General features: G+C 49.1%; 1 protein-coding gene across 1 annotated transcript in view; it reads left to right on the top strand.

Annotated features, from left to right (window-relative positions):
• Positions 1-17,475, top strand: part of LOC144142309 (uncharacterized) — a 91,686-nt gene that overhangs the window by 49,917 nt on the left and 24,294 nt on the right. Inside the window, 5 exon segments of the mRNA XM_077673711.1 lie at positions 7,186-7,302; positions 9,015-9,196; positions 9,199-9,329; positions 9,399-9,614; positions 9,678-9,896. Of these exon segments, the coding sequence (XP_077529837.1) occupies positions 7,186-7,302; positions 9,015-9,196; positions 9,199-9,329; positions 9,399-9,614; positions 9,678-9,896 (865 nt within the window).

Genomic DNA, 17,475 nt, shown 5'->3' with positions numbered 1-17,475 from the left:
ACGTACTAGCAGCGGGTGGGCCAGCTGGCCAGCTCCGACCTCTGAGTCCAGCGTAGCCTGGTGGAGAGGGCTAAGGCAGCCAGCGCGGACAAGGGCTTTCCGGACTAGTAGAGGCCCCCACCAGGCGAGCGCCCAACCATCAGCGCCTGAAGGTCGTCTTAATGAAGTTTATTCACTCACTCACTCACTCACTCACTCACTCACTCACTCACTCACTCACTCACTCACTCACTCACTCACTCACTCACTCACTCACTCACTCACTCACTCACTCACTCACTCACTCACTCACTCACTCACTCACTACCCTGTCACCGCACATTTATCTTGTCGGCACTATGTCTTGTGTGGTCTTTTCTTCCTCATTTCGTTATATGTTGAGGCTCAGTAAGGACAACTATCAGGCTTCCCAAGCTTCAGGGTATTCAACTTCCTGGTCAGACGTATAGCAGTGTTCAAAGGTTAATCCCCTCATGTATCATGAATTATACTTAAAAATGGTTTAAGTCGAGCTACAAGTATTTGAGGCAAGCAACCAACCAACAATCTGTGCTGATATCGTGTAAATACATGCCTATCGCTCGTCTCATTCGTCCTCTAGACGAGTAACATCAATGGCGACGTCATCACACCTCTTAGGCTGAAACTTCGAACCATCTGCGCAGAGATGTAATCTTAGAAAGTACGCACCTGCGTCGGGAAGCTGCAGCCCCGCCGCTACCAGCATCGGACTGCGTTCCTCCATCTGGCATCCCCTGCTCTTGAGCAACCGATTGAGTCTAAGTAATGTAGACGCCACGTGACCACTGGAAGATCCCGTATGTTGTATGGACAACCGCCATTGTCGTGTGGCATCCACAGCAACATTGCGGGAAATGCGCGGCTACTGGCAACGCAAGAGCTGTTTAGAACACATCTCGCGGCCGTAATAAACCCGTGTCGCGGAGCCTCCGGGTCTCTCTCTTAATACGGCGAACACCAGCGACGGTCCTTAAAACACCGTGCCCCACCCTACCGTTGTACGTGGCTGCAAGCCTTTGGGAGCACATTCGTTGCCTTATGGGCATCGCTGCGGCGGGGCCGCTATTGACCAAACTTATCATCACCTATGGCGACGAAGACCTCACTGGAGTGGCATAGCCAGAAATATTTTTCGGGGGTTATACGCCACCGGTAAAACGAAACGCTAAAGGAAAAAGATCCTGCTCCCTAACAACATTTTTGTCATTTTTTGGCTTTAATAAACCAGCACCCTTCTTTTTACCACTTTTTCATTATACCATATCAATTCGATGTGTAAATGGCATGCGCGATGCAAAGATTTGATTTGATTGATTGTGGGGTTTAACGCGCCGACGCAACGCAGGCGATGAGGCGCGCCGTAGTGGAGGGCTCCGGATTAATTTTGACCACCTGGGGATCTTTATCGTGCGCCGAAATCTCGTACACACGGGCTTTTTTGCTTTTCGCCTCCATCAGAAAAGCGGCCGCCGCGGCCGGGAATCGAACCCGCGACCTCGTGCTCAGCAGCGCAACGCCTTAGCCACTGAGCCACCGCGGCGGGTGCGATGCAAAGGGCGAAAGGTACTTGGGGGGAAGGATGCGGAGCTCAGGAAATTTTGGGTGGTGTTCTGAGACCGAAAGACCCCCTGGGTATTCATGTTACCTTGCGCTTTCACCACATTCGCCCATCTGTCGCTGTCGCCATGAACGAGGCCCCCATGGCCCGAGAAGAAGAATTAGACAGCAGCACACAGCCCCATTCACAGTCCCCTGCGAAAAGGAAGACGATGTGAGGGGCTCACAGCCGGCGTATGTGGTCTAATGGCCGACATCCTGAAAACACAACGCCTCACCCTCACTCATGCTTCGCCTCATTTATTTACTGTCTCATGACAATATTTGGAACAACGCACTATGCTCACCTCGAAAAATCTTTTCCCAGCACCGAATGTGGTTGTGGCCGTGAAGTCGACTTTAATTATTTTCGTTTTTAGAAACAAAGGTCATGCTTTTCTAAAACATGCCCTATATACAGAATTTATGCGGGACACAGCACCTTTTTTTTCGAAAAACAGGATAATGAGAAGATATCTCAAGAAAAAACGTTCGGCATAGCCTTCCTGTTCTTGAATAATGGGTGAACTGACTCTTCCAATGGTTAGCTTATGCTCAGTATCACCAGGGGCCGAATTCTCTAAAACGGCGGCGCGTCGCTTTGAAGCGACGAGTTAGCGCCATTGAAATGCATGTGTTGTGGTGTTGGGGCCGTCGCTTCGCGGTGCTCCTCGTGAGGAGTGACCCTGAGAAAAGCAGTGTGGCAAGGGCGCGAAGCGACACCCACTGCCCCCCGCCGTTTCGTTTGTCACTTCGCACCCTTGCCACAGCGCTTTTCTCAGGGTCACTCCTCACGAGGAGCACCGCGAAGCGACGGCCCCAACACCATAACACATGCATTTCAATGGCGCTAACTCGTCGCTTCAAAGCGACGCCCGTTTTTTAGAGAATTCGGCCCCAGGATTCATACAGGCAACAATTTCCCGCTTCTGAAAGTCTGAAAGAAGCAAAATGCTGCCAAATTGCTCAAACGATGTGTGCTATTTTCTTTGTTTCTTTTTAATCTGACCATGAAAGACCTGCCTCCCCTTCTCCTAAACATCCCCAACTTACGGCACGCCATTTATGCCGACGACCTCACACTGTGGACACCGACAGGCTCCATTGGAGAACAACAAGAAGCCCTACAAGAGGCAATAAATACAACGCAGGAGTACTTACGCGCCCGAGTCATCCAGTGTGCCCCTGGAAAATCAGCCTTACTAACACTCCGTAAACGGCTATCCAAAAAGAACGTGGACACAACACCGGACCCTACAGTTACCATCGATGGACAAACCATCCCCAACGTACCACATCTACGTACTCTGGGCTTGACGATTCCCAGAGACGGATCAGGATCGCAAACCATCTTACCACTTCAACGCACTGTTACCCAAATAATGCACCTTATACACAGAATTTCCCAAAGACGCTCAGGGCTGAAATAAAAGGATACTATCCGCATAATACAGGCTATTCTCATCAGTCGAATAGCTTACGGAACACCCTATCTAAATCTTAAACCCGCCGAAATTGCCAAGCTTAATGTTATGATAAGACAAGCATTCAAAACAGCACTCGGCCTTCCCCCGAAAACCTCGACGAAGAAGCTCCTGCAACTAGGAATATCTAACACCTTGGAAGAAATATGTGAGGCACATCAGTCTTCCCAATTCCGCGGACTACGCCTCACCGCTGCCGGTCGCTTCACTTTATCTCAACTTGGCTACCCCGTTCCTTCTCAGCAGGACCAGAAAACGTGCATCCCACCCATCATCCGACAGAACATACGGATAGCACCCATCCCCCGAAATATGCACCCCGAATACAACAAAGCAAGACGGGAGGCTCGAATCGGATACATCCGCAAACGGTTTCAGCATGTGCCGACCACCAGATACACAGACACATCGCCCTACCAGGACCATCCTGCTCACGCAATCAGCGTAATCGACGCAGCGGGTAAAGAGCTATCGGCAGCGACCGTCCTAACAAAGTAAACGGAGATAGCAGAAGAAGCCGCAATTGCCCTCGCAGCCACCACTGGAAAAGAGTACATCACCATCATCACCGACTCACAGACAGCGTGCCGCAACTACTTAAATGGAAGAATTTCAAAAACTGCTCTGCACATACTGCAGCGACACCCCCAATTGCCAAGCATAGAAATCGTATGGTCGCCAGGACACACGGCCCTCGAAGGAAACGAAGTGGCTCACGCCGCAGCCCGAGTGTTGTAAATAAATGAGATGGGCGCAGGCAGAGGGCGATAGCTGGGGATAAGAAGAAGACGAAGCTGCGCCCACTGCCTCGCTCACAGTTGGTTCCATCGCCTTACGAGAACGGGTGCTGGGTCGTGCTTCTCTCTTGGATCCTCCATACGCTGGTGCCGTGAAACCCGGGATTCGAGGCACGAGCGGACCTGACTTTGACGGCGCAGCGGCTGCGAGGCTCGCGGGGCCTGGAACCTTCGCGCTATTTGATCCAGGAGGCCTTGCCCTCGACCGCTGCCAATGATGGCTCGTGCCCAAGCCGACCCTCGTTTTTCTACGCCACCCCTTCCATTGGAACGCCTGAAGCTGCGCCGCCGGCTCCTGCGAGAGAAAATCACAGGGCTCATTACGTCAATCGACGCCCTTCTCCAGGACCCGGCTCCGCACGTGACCGACCTTACCGCCAACATTTACCACTTCCACGACACGCCGAGCGAGATACGGGCCCTCGACGCTGCAATTCAAGGAAACCTGACCGGAGACAAGCTAAAGGAAGACGTTGCCGTATTCCAGCATTTTGACGACAAAATGCGCTCGTGTCAAATGCGCGTGATGCTCCACCCGGTTGGCAAAGCCGCTGTGAATTCAGCCGCCGATGGCTACGTCCGAACCACCTGGAGGAGTGACAATCGAGAGCGCACGGGTGTTCCCAACGTACCGCAAAACACCTACTTTGTCGCTCTTCCGAGGGTTCAGCCAGAGACGCGCCAACAACAGCCCGAGCACACCATGCACGACGAACACGCAGCCAACAGCGGCTCGTTCATTTGGATGGCGCCTGCTGACTCTGCTGTCAACGCCACTCACGGTGAGTCTCCTGTAACGCAACCGAGTACAATGGAAGCAGAGGACGTCACGCAGCGTCATATAACTGTTCCGATCTGCCCTCCAAATACCAGCCTCGCCGTCTTCCCCGACAGTGAGATCATGCTGCTTTTGAGCGACAAGAATGATACGCAGGGTCACGATAAGGCAGACGTGTTCCTGCCGTCCACTTCTGCAACTGATGACCATGCCGTCACCCCTTCTCGTGAGGCATATCCGCGTACGAAACAGATCAAGGAACTCAGTGATCGTGGGGACAGCAAGCACAGCGGGCTTCCTTGCGTGCTCAAGTTGTTGTCACCTGGCGACGCCACCCTCAGAATGCACATAGACGATGCTCCTAAAGATCAGGAAATGGCCCATTTGAAATCGCGACGGAAGGAGGTTAACCGACGCCCACCAACCCGAAGGAAGATGAGTAGCCACGCCTTGCGTCACGTCGTGGATAACCGCAACCACATCCCAGCTAGACGCCAGACATTTCACCGCGTCCGCAGATGCCTGCCCAGATCTATTCCTTCGCAAGTTTTGAAGCTCCGGCTGGCATACCGCTTCCGAATCTGGCACCTCCCCCGATGGTGTCCAATACGGCACAGTGCAGAATCACCGTCACTTCGACTCCACAGATTGAGAACCAGAGATTGTGGCCAGCCCACCAACAATATTTATGCTAGACGCCTTTGGTTTGTCGCAGCCGCTGTCATTTGCACACCGACCAACCACTGCAGCTTCAAAAACGTGCTCGTCATCAAGACGCACATCGAGCTACAGCGGCTCATCGGAGTCCCTTACGACCCCGGCGGCTACCCCAAGACCTACGGTGCGAAGCGGGTGATCCTGATGCACAGGGAACATCACAGCAACTGCGGGACGCAGCATCAGATGCGAATCATCGCTCCAAGCACCGCCCGTGCGAGCAGTCCGACATCATTTATTTTCGCCTGATCACTGGGACAATATTCAGGCGCCCCATACGAAGGCTCATCTTGAAGGCCAGTCCTTGCCTTTCTGGCCGGAGGGGAGTGTGTTGTAAATAAATGAGATGGGCGCAGGCAGAGGGCGATAGCTGGGGATAAGAAGAAGACGAAGCTGCGCCCACTGCCTCGCTCACAGTTGGTTCCATCGCCTTACGAGAACGGGTGCTGGGTCGTGCTTCTCTCTTGGATCCTCCATACCGAGAACATTTACACCGGGCCGTCTCCGAGAGGGAACCACAGCACCAGAGAGATTCATATACAAAATCTATGCCTCTTCACACATACGCAGAAATATTGTCGCACTACAGACAGGCTCGTCGCAAATATCCAGCGCCGGACCACCGACTAGCCAAAGAAGACGCCACCACGCTACGAAGACTCCAAACAAAGACTTATCCTCACAACAGCATACTTCACGCCATGTACCCGACACAATACACTGCCAACTGCAAATACTGCCCGCAGAAAGGCCCCCTAAACCACATTGTTTGGGAGTGCTCCCACACGCCGCAACTCACACCAAACCCCAATCCCTCCTTTCAGCAGTGGGTGGAGATGCTGACCAGTTCTGACCTCTCCGACCAGCAAACGTTGGTCGAAAGAGCGAAGAAGGCCGGTAGACTCCAAGGGGTCCTGGACTGAGGACTGCTCTCACCGGGCGGGTGACCCTGACACCAGAACCTTGCTGTTTAATAAAAGTTTATTCCTCCTCCTCCTTCTCCTCCTCCCTGCTGTTTCAATAAACGTTTTCTCTCTCTCTAAAAATATCATTGTTTTGCTAAGCTGACTTTACTATACGCAATTGTGTTTAGCGGTGTAGGCGACTTGTGGATTACAGAACCCGTATCTCTGACGATGCCGTCGACAAAATTAGGGTACAAATTCAAGGCAGACCAAGCTAGCAGACGCAAATGTCTCAGAAGGTCTTCCGACCATCAGTGAGCAACGTAACACCGTCTTAGAGGACTGCGTAGTTTCAATGAAAGCTGGCAGGATGCTACATGGGTGTTCCCGTCAGATTTAAGCCAGTTTAAAATTCCGTATGTGCCTGCTCGTTGTCTGAGACCAAAGAATCCCTATGTTACACCCCGTTGTAATACGAGATACGGTCGAAGACTCCGTAAATATTATGTCCCTGAAATATTCAATTCACTTCCGCAGTGCTCAAATGATGTTAAAACGAAAGGTAGCCTGAAAAAAGGTCTTAGACGCATTAGTCTGTGACCGGAACCCTGTCATGTGTTTTGTGTTTTTCATGGTGCGTTCTCACTCTCTTTTCTTCTTACTACTGTTTTTAAGCGAATTATCTGTTATTGATGGCTCTGTCGCTGTCTGCCAGGCACTGCCGTTCAAGCCCACTGCGGCTTTGGCAGGCCCGTTCCTTGTTTTGTATTTACTCATGTCATCAATAAAGTATTATTATTATTATTATTTGTCGATCGATGCTTCAGTAGTATCAAGGACTCGATGTTTGTTGGGGGAGTATGAGTGCTTTGTCTGATCCCTTTCAGAAGCGCCGAAGAAGCCTTCGCCGACATCACACGTTATAAGCACCAAAAGCACGGGAGGACAGGGGAGGACGAGTTCCAAGGAGTAGTTTCACCGTCGGAGAAGTACGGTAAAAAAAAGTATGTTATATTTTCGCTTCATTTTCCGATTCTACACGTGACCCACAAATTACATTCGGTTTTCAGCGTTTCAGAACCCCGCCATATCTGTGCACGGCGCCGCCACGTTAGTTCTAAAATGAAAATTTCGGTTTGTGTAACGCCGGCTACTAAGCTCGTTGATCTTCTGCTGGTTGGTGTGCACATTTTTAGTTTATCCATAAATGGTATTACCAGCATAGCTCCATGTCTCCTTCTGTTTAGGAGGGCGCGCTGTTAAAAAGATATACGGAGTCAGCCGGGGCAAGCAAACAACCCCAGCGAATCTACAGGGTATGTGTGACGAGGGGGGTGGCCGTCTGATTCACGGCTTTCGCCGGAAAGAATCGTAAGAATGAGACAGAGCCTCGAACGAAGCAGCAACAGAAAGTCTTATATTTGAACAGGCAGCATACGATACAAGCATGACGACATGAAGCTCTAACGAGAGGGAACTTCGAAACGATTTCAAGTGCGAGAGAGTTCAAAGTTCGACAAAATGATAGAATCAAGCAGCGTTAACAATGGATATAACAAGGTCGAGCAGTTAACTAAAGGAAAACAGTTGTATGCTTATACAAAGTCCACAATATTTACCGACCAGGCCGGATGACGCATCGTTGATAAAGGCGATTAAGCTAACTGTCAAGCAATGGTTCGACGTAGGCCAGGCCTTCAGAACATGATCACGGTGACTCAATACCTGGGAGTACGTTGGAGTCCTCCAAAGCACGGGTCACCGATGGTGGTGCGCACGCTGGCAGAACCCGTTGTCGCATCCCGACTTCCAAACGTAACCAATTTGTCTCGCCTGATGTTGTCACCTAAATCTCGAAGAATCCGCCACAACAAGCCCAAAGTCCTCTACAATCCGTCAAATATTTTGTAATAACCGCCAAAAAATCTGGTGATCAATATCTGTGTTTAGCAGTGTAAACACGGAAAGGAATAAATATACGGAGCAGCCACCAAGCAATTAAATTAATCGCGAGCGGCCTGAAGTATTTTCTCAAAATTTTGTATCCGGAGTTTTTTTTTTAACGTTTAAAGTTGTTACTGCATTCTTCTAAAACATTGGTCCCAAAAAGGGTTGTGAAATAAATGGTGGGAAGAAGACGCTGAATAAACCGACATTTTTGGCTAAATTTATTGAACTTAGTCCGAGTGGACCAATTAAATTGATTTTAGAAATGAGGAAAATAATAACACCTCTAGCATGAATATGAAACATCAAAATCGAGGTGTATATTGTTGGGGTGCTTGGTCACGACCAGGAGAAATTGTTGCACTGCTGGAGGCACGCATCTGTTCGAGTAATACGTCCCCAAGCTGATGTCTTTTCGCCCATGAGACTGACCAGGGCATAAGTGTGTCTGGTGCGAGCCTGTTTCTCAGCTTTGCTTTCAGTATAGTATTCAACCTACTAGACAACTGTAAACGAAGCTTTGTTTTTGAATTAGTGCTGTGTGTGCACTTACCCTAGTTGACAAATTAATCTGTTTTCCCTCTGTATGCAAACATTTAGTGCTTTTCGGTTTTTATGTCAACTTTTATGTTTTTGCTGACCACCGCTTGAAGACGCCAATAGGGCTGCAATTACGACAGCTCTTTATGGAGGCCGGCAACATCATGTATTACAGATGAGATGTGAATAAATGTATTATTAGCAAAACGTTACTATTACTACATTGCAGGAAGGGGGTGGAGATTGGCCGTCCAGTGAAGATACTAGGCACCAATGACGACCACAACTTGGAGCTGGACATTGCGGCACTGAGTCGAATTCTCCTGGCCGACGATGTGAAAGACAAACCTGTCGTGGTGGTTTCGGTGGCCGGTGCTTTAGCTGAAGGCAAGTTCTTCCTGTTGAAATTTTTCTGCAGTATATGCACTGTGGCGGCCAAGACGACTGGATGGACGACACTAAAGTCGCTCTTGGAGGCTTGTTTGATCGTGAGGGTGGCGAGGGCGACGCAACGGGTGTCATGCTCTGGAGCCAAGTCTTCTCGGTGAGAAGCAACGATTTCTCCTTTTATGTTGACTATGACGCGCACTATCTAAATGCAGATATTCCGCAGGTAACCACAAGCCAGGGTCAGGAACTGGCCGTGATTTTCATGTACACTCAAGGGGCTTTCGATGGCGTGTCCGGCATGGAGGACTGCGCCAAAATCTTCACCCTGAGTACTATGACCAGTTCGGTGCAGGTGTATAGCGTCTCGCAGAACATCACAGAAGATGACTTCCAGAACCTGCAGCTCTGCATCGATGAGTATGAAAGGCTAGTGAAGCAGGTGCGGTGGAGTACGACAGGCATGTTTGACAGACACTAATCTGCTCTACTTATTTTTGCCCAGGGCAAGAGCGATAAACCCTTCCAGAAGCTTATATTCCTAGTCAGCGACTGGTGCGACCCGTACGATGCGCCTTACGGTGCGGAAGGAGGCCAAATCATTCTCGACAGGCGGCTCCAGATCTCCGAGGGGCAGCTCGAAGAATTGCAGCAGCTGCGGACCCGCATCCATTCCTACTTCACAGAGATTGGCTGTTTCCTCATGCCATCCCCTGGTCCGAAGGTATGCTTTGTTGTGCTGTCGTGCGACCTCTTAGGATGAATGTTTATGACAGAGAAAAGCACGCGACCTGAGTGGGTATTGTCGATTTTTTTCTTATAGCCTGCGTGAAAAATTTAGGGACAGAGTTTAGAGACGCTTCCGTAATATATTACGCAACGGGCATTATTTCGGGCTTGGAATGGCTACTTGCACAGTGCGCAGCATATCTCCATGCCTTTCGCATTGCCTGGATGTCCTGATTTGCTCCTAGAATATTATTTCTGCTTCAGAGGAACCGCACCTATTATTTTATGCCACGTTCACTGCTCGATGTTTTCATAACAAGCCTGTGACTGCCGGGCAGTGCTGTTGCGGACATTCTATTAGATATGGCGGATTGCGCAGGTAAGTAACAGGTGTTTGGACAAGTCCAACACCTCTTACTTCTAGCACACTGAATAGTAACACCGGTGTAAATTAGAAGACCCATACATGCAGTCCTGGGAAAGGACTGGCTAGTTTTGACGTTTGTCAGATTGATTTATTGATTGTAGGGTTATAGCGGCGACGCTACGTAGGCGATGAGGTGCGCCGTAGTGGGGGGCTCCGAATCACTTTTGACCATCATGAGTCTTTAACGTGTGCTTATATCTCGCACAGACGGGCGTTTTTTGCTTTTTGCATTAATCAAAAAAGTGGCCGCCGCGGCCGGGAATAGAACCAGCGACCTCGTGTTCAGAAGCGCAACACCTTAGCCACTGGTCACCGCGGCGGGCTGACGTTTATCACGCAACAGCGCTGAAGTCAAAATACATCAACGGCTGTTTACAACTGTCAGTTTAAAACTTAGCCGCAGATGACAACTAGGCCTTTTGTGTTTATTGCCGGCACGTCTTCTTGCAGGTCGGCAGTTAGCGATGCTCTCCCTTATTCGACTTGCCAGAAGTAAAATGCCCACGAACACATATGACATATGACATATGAGAAGAAGTAGAGAAAACCGAGTGTGCCATCTCATTAATAATGCCACCTGCTAGGACACCAATGTGTTTTTCCAGTCATGATAACACCGCTGTTTATCATTGAAGCAAAGTTACAGCGCGGCCTGTGGACGCTTCTACGAGATGCGTCACATTGAACCTTTCAGCACTTCTCCTCTACAGATCTTTTCCGTGTAATACCATACGGCACTATGTAAAGAGGTCGTTATAATTCGTGAGCAATACATGGCTGATGTCGGCATCCGTACGTGGACAAAAGCGACCGAGTGCTTGCGGGGAAGCGCAACGTCAGATTAGTCGCCGGTGCACTGTTTGCGGTGACGGTGCGTTCGGACCGCTACTAGCATAGTGCAGCTTGCCTTGGCTTCTCCGTACTGGCCTGGCGCGCATTGCCAGGACACGTTCAGACACAGTTTGTACACCTCGTCAATTATAATTTAAAACAATTCAATTGCAGAAAGGCACTCTAGCCGTGTTTGGAGAAAAAAAATTCACCCCACCTCCCCGAAGGGAATCGTGAGGAAATGCGACTGCATTTCTTTTGCGCGAGAGAGCGCGGAATTTATAATTAATGAGGAGACGGTGATTTGTAGCGTAACCATTTATTTAACATCTGTTTGTGTTGTCGTTGTACTTGACGGCCACGATCACTGCCTTGTGGTCGGTAAAGTGATCAGTCAAAGGGTCTTTGAGAAGCATGCGGGCGTGGGAGAGTGGGGCGAGCGTCGAGAGGAGAAGCACCGAAGCACCGCGCCTACCCTCGCCAACACTCTCCCACGCACGCGGGAGCTCCAGCGAGCTCCCGCGATGCGAGCACCCTCACACGCCCGAGCGCGCTCCTCCTCTCCACTCACTCGCCGCTGATCCGCCCGCACCACCTGCTCCGGTTGCTAGGGGAGAGAAGGAGCGCGCGCTCGCAGCTGGTGCTATGGGAGAGGGGGTGAGAGCGGAGAGATAACACCTGCGGGCGCGTGGACGCCGCACGGCGCCTGACATGGCTCGACTAAGAAATGCATTCGCATTTAAAAAGTGGTGGCAGCGTATCTGCTCTTTTCGCGGCAAATGTCGACAAAAGACGATAGTCTTTTTCGACATTTGCCAAGTACATGCCTTCCTTCGCTTTCCCGCTCACCTCTCATGTTGTTCCTCTTGCGTCGTGCTCCTCCCAAGGTAAACACGTTAAAGGTTTGATCAAGTCAATTTAAATTTACCGCCTTCCACTGCTCCAGGCCGGGTGCCTCGATACCAGCGCTGCCATGAGGCTGAGACACGTGTGAATCGAGGCGCCCTACTTCAATGTTTATAGAACAGCGTCGCCCTAGCCTACGTGCTTTCCAAGCGGAACGTGGAACCAATGTAGTGGAGCTTTCATAACTGTTGCCGCTTAATTTCTTAAAATGCCGCCAGAAGCTTTAGTGGCGCGGGCGACAATAAGGTACAGTGTGATTTTGTTTTTTGCACTGGATGTAGTATTTCATTTAGCAAAAATCAAGCATCTATGATTTTTTTTAATATACGAACACTGTAAAAATCCCTCGCGTATTCATTTTCTGTCTTATGTTTGCGTAATATCTTGTTCTTGTTCCACAGTGTTGACAAGTTAGATCACATAAACCGCACTTAGACGTTTCGATTTCGCATAAAGTATATAAGAATATTGCGCAGACTTCGTTTCACTTCGGCCGGGTGGCTGAATTGAGTCACGGACAGACAGACAGACAGACAGACAGACAGACAGACAGACAGACAGACAGACAGAGAGACCAAAATTAACGGGTTTAAGTAGCCCAAGAATGACTATCGTCTTTAGAAGAAAATTGGCGCAGCTTGCAGTAGTGGTGCAAAGCAAACAGCACCGCAGGCTGCCCTCTCCCTTCGTCGGAGACCTGGCTGTTGCACCTTTTCCGAATTTCCTAACATTCCGCTGAAAATTCTCCACAACAGGAAGGCCCGGATCGTCTTGTCCGCCACGTTTCACATCCATCCCAAGGTGGTCAGCGTTAGCACGCGCAAGGTCCCGCAGTACTCGCCATCGCGAACTTGGCGTCTGCACTCCTGAGTTCAGGAGTGACCGCACGTGAGCTGGAGAGGGGAACAGTACCTGAGAGATCACGTCACGAACGCATTCCCATAGAATCCGGTTCTATAACGCGAAGGACCGAGGTTCGATTCCGTTCACGCGAGGCGTCTTCGCCCTTGTTCGTCTATTTGTGTTTTATGCGGCGGCGGTCAGTTGTACTTAAGTTGAGGGGTTAGGTTATCACGTTTTTCGCCCTTATAATGTTTATTTGCAACCTATCGAACCATGCTTGCATTTGCCTTTCCGTCTCGTAATGAGCCCACCTCAGAAGGCGAGATGGAATGGTTATCGCACGCTATGGGCGCCTAAATTCGTTATGTTCATTTAGATCTTCCGATTACAATTAACTCATTTGGCTCTAATACTTGTAAAAATTCCCATTTGACCTTTTTTCTTGTAAGTTTTTTTTAATGTAAGTGTTGCGCACTGCGTGTCAGCACAACGTTGTAAGCATAGAATTGTTTGCCGAGTACTCCCCAGACAGGACGGTGGCACGCCCTGCATTTACACAAAAATGGCAATTTCGTGGAAGTTCCACCTGTGTGTTATAATAGTGCAAATGGGGATAATTTGTCGTATGAAGTTTGAGAAACCAAACTATAGGAAAAAGAAATGTAGTAAGCTGGCAAACCATGCACCGCCCTTTATTTCCACAAAAATCCAGAGTTCGCGGAAGTACCACCTTGAAGATAGTTGGTAGGAAAGAATTTTGAAAAAGCAAAAAAATAAGAAAAATAGCAAAAAATAACGAAATTGGCTAACCGTGTAACGCTCTGTGTTGACACAAAATAGAGATTTTGCGAGAGGTCGTTTTTATTATTATACTAGCGTGAATTGAGACAATTGGTAGACCAGAATTCCAAAAAACCATAATAGAAACGAAAATAGGCAAGCAATAGTGAAAATGCCGATCAGTGTAACGCCTTGAATATGAAAAACTGCAGATTTCGCAGAAGTTCCACCTCTATTCGTTATAATAGCGTAAAAGAAGACAGCTGGTTTGGCAAAATCTCGAAAACGAAAATAAACAAATAAATACAAAAAATAGCGAAAATGTCCGAAGGTGTAACGCTCTGCAGTTCCACAACAATGCATATTTCGTGGAAGTTCTACTTCTAATCTTTATAATAGCGTAAATAGAGATAATTGGTCGGGCAGAATTTAGAGAAACCAAAAAAATTGGCTCTAAAGATCTCGCACTCTAGACAAGCGGCATTGGAATGCTACCTATTAATAGACAATTGTCTGCATCTCTGCAGATGCTTTTTGTTTTACATTCGCTGCGCGTGTTATAGTTCCCCGCTGCAGCCAATCCCGTACCCTTCGGGCCTTTGCGCTGGCCCAGTGGTTAGGTTGCAGGTTTCAAGGCGTAAAGGTCCTGGGTTCGATTCCCGGGACCATTAAAAGGGACTCTACAGGGTGGATACAAGTTGGACAGCATCGATAGTTTACGGTGCCTGGAATCTCACTACACCATTCTCGCTACTTGCACTTGTTTAGTGAGGCAGAAAATGCCACAAGCATGAAAATGGATGCTGACACCTAGCCCACTTCTGGGTACTACTGTTTGTGATGTCACAAAACCAGTGAACGGCGAGAGCTCGTTGAAAAAGCATCTATAAATGTTTCTCTGACCTAACCGGTTCTTAGGAGGTTGAGTACGTGAAATAAATGTAAATCACAACTTTACTTGAGCTCATATTATTTGAAGAACACGAGACTACAGCTTTTATGCATTGCGGGAAAGGCTGCTTCCCTCAGGCTTCGAAGTCGGCCACAATGCTTTTAGTTTCGTTTTGGAAAATACTTGCTCTGCATTGGTCCTTAATAAGAGAGGTCAATAATCTATGACGCTGAACGGCCGTCCTTCCTCAAGCAGTAACCGTTGTGGAAGAAGGTGACGTTGTGGAAAAGAGGAACATTGGATACGGACTCACCAGTTGAAGCGGAAACACCGAGCCGCGAACAGGCTGCGGAAGACAGGGAAAATAAAGCTAAAGAAAATACGAAGGAAAATAGCGCCTATCATTTTTCAGAAGCCTGCAAGGCGTTCCAAGGTGATACGAGCAATGCGAGCTTCGGTGATGTACAAAACGACTGCCGGCTGGCGAACGAAGTTTCCACCCAGAATGTGGAATGAAAAAATCTGTTATGGGACTTTTTCCACAGTTCAACAGCTTCTCGGCAAGTCAAAAGGTCTACGCTCCAGCACGCTAACAAGCTTCGTAATCATGGGTGGAAGCAGAAGCGGCGAGGTCCCCTACTTAGCTTACTTCTACCGGCATGAATGACGTTTGCGCGCCACCTGGACGGCTTCAATGACATGGACTCTGAACGCGCAGATCAATTTCTAGCCATCTTCGAGCGAGGGAGGATGTGGAAAAAGATGGCGCCTCGCCTCCCTCGTGCCCATCATAGTCATTATCAAGATCATGTGCCATTCAAGCACGTATCAGAACGGGTCTTGGCGGCTCGTCCCTTTCTCCGCAACCGTAGCAGGAAGCGGGAAAAGGAACATGTTTAAGTGCCCTGTCGAACTTCCATTCTACGCGCCCAGATGTTGCTATCAGTAAATTGTGCCCCCACCCCGTCCGAACCTTATCATCCGTGAAAAGTAAAGGGTTCATGATCTTGTTGTCCTCCGTTCGCCGCAAGCCGGGGTTGACAATCCGTAAGCGTCGCAGACCTCGACGCGTAAGCGTGGGAGACCCTGGCGGGACTACTCAACTGTAATGTGTGCAGGCCGTAATATGTGGCCGGCGGCTTATCCAAGGAACGTACAAAAAGACATCTTCACTGTCAGGCTATTTAGTTGGACTTCTCGAAGCGAAGAGCGCGCTCGCAATTTATCACAGTTCGCTTACGTACTCTTTACTGCACCGTGAAGGCGTACCCGAGAGTTCGTTAGAGGGTGTGGGAGAAAGCTCGTCCGTCGCACCAGTTTCACGTATCATCTCCAAGGTGTGTGGCCTTGGGAAGCGGTTGATGCAGTGTTTATGCCATGGGCATCACTGATATGTCAAAAAGAATTTCTCGTTCCGTCGTAAAGAAAGCAGAAAAGTCTTGGCCAGCCCCCTCGGGAAAAGGAACTTTGCCGCCGAAGGCCATATGCTTGCAAACGTAAAAGTTACCGTTGCAGCGTGAGAGCGTCTTGTCCGCACGGCTGCCTAGCTCTTACTTTTTGAAGCAATGGCTACGTCACGAAAAAATGAAAGGGAAACGGGAGAGAGAAATGCCAGCTTTATGTAATTATTTCTAAGCAAATACCGCACCGTTGCTCGTCGAGAAACACCCAGAGAGCTGCTAAATGTGCGATATTTTAGTTAAAGGAGCAATGAGGACAAAACACAAGTTCGGTTCATTCGAAAGATTGCCTCAATAGAATCATACTGACACCACTGTTAACGCACACTTCGCTCAAATAAGCTACATAAATAGGAAAAAACGGAATGGTCATGCGACCCACTAGCTCATTTCCCGCAACAGAACCTATGATGTCATATGAGCCCAGCTGTGCGATTGGTCGAGCACGGAAAAAGTAAACCCTAATTAGGCACGGCTTATAGGCTTTCCGAATGAACTATTTGCGCTTTAGTGTAATGGATATTCCTTTTACAGTAGTAAGAATGGTGCGGCAAACAATGAAAGTTACGTAAACGCACGTAAGCATAGAAGTGCCGATACGCACTGCTGTTGGTACTAGGCGCACTATGCATGTCTTAGCTGCACAGCACTCCGCCACTTTGAAGTTGTTTTACAGGACACTGGCCAATTGGCGTAAGCGGCGTTGTCTTACGTGACCCTGTTTGTCGAGGATACCCCAGGTTGACGAGGCGATCACTTCTTACAGTAACAAAAACAAGCCAGGTGCAAATACGCTCAAAAACAAAGCAACGGCGGAAATGGTTCGTGGGTTACTATACCAGCGCCATCTGGGAGGGCTGGCGGACAGCAAGGCCGAAACCTGAATGACGCAGTGGAATTTCGCTTGAATACACGCGCTTCTGACGTCATTGCTGACATTACAAAACACACGAATTGGCGGGAGCATCAAATTTTAACCTTAATTGATCAATTTCTCAGTGAATACGGTATCATTTGTTGCCGGACAAGCGCTGGGGGCACTATAAAACGCGAAATCTTCGAATAAAACGAAACTTGTATTCTGTCTTCATGGCTCCTTTAAAACGAAATTTCGTTCAGCCTTTAGAGTCCATTTACCACATTTTTTAACACGAGAGCAGTTGAAGCTGTTTGTTCCGCCGTCGAGGGTTAGCAGAATTAATACCAAAACCTACCGAGCAGATGCGAGCCTGCGCCACGTGAAGAGCGCCCCGAGTGGTCCAGGTTTTCTCGCGGGCTCGCGTCGCGTGAGGATGAATGAGGAAGAAAACGGGATACCAAGAAAAGATACCCAGTGCACGCGAGCGGGCGCTTCGTGAGGGTCGCTCGGTTTCGGCCAGCTCGGCCTTGGAAAACGCTGCCCAGGGTTCATGGCGGGATCTCCCGCGTGCTGCTC

Source organism: Haemaphysalis longicornis, unplaced genomic scaffold (assembly GCF_048455015.1).
Source record: "Haemaphysalis longicornis isolate Haplotype H1 unplaced genomic scaffold, Haemaphysalis longicornis Haplotype H1 scaffold_6, whole genome shotgun sequence".
Taxonomy (NCBI): domain Eukaryota; kingdom Metazoa; phylum Arthropoda; class Arachnida; order Ixodida; family Ixodidae; genus Haemaphysalis; species Haemaphysalis longicornis.
The sequence above is the reverse complement of the archived record's forward strand: the minus strand, read 5'-3'. Positions and strand labels throughout refer to the sequence as shown.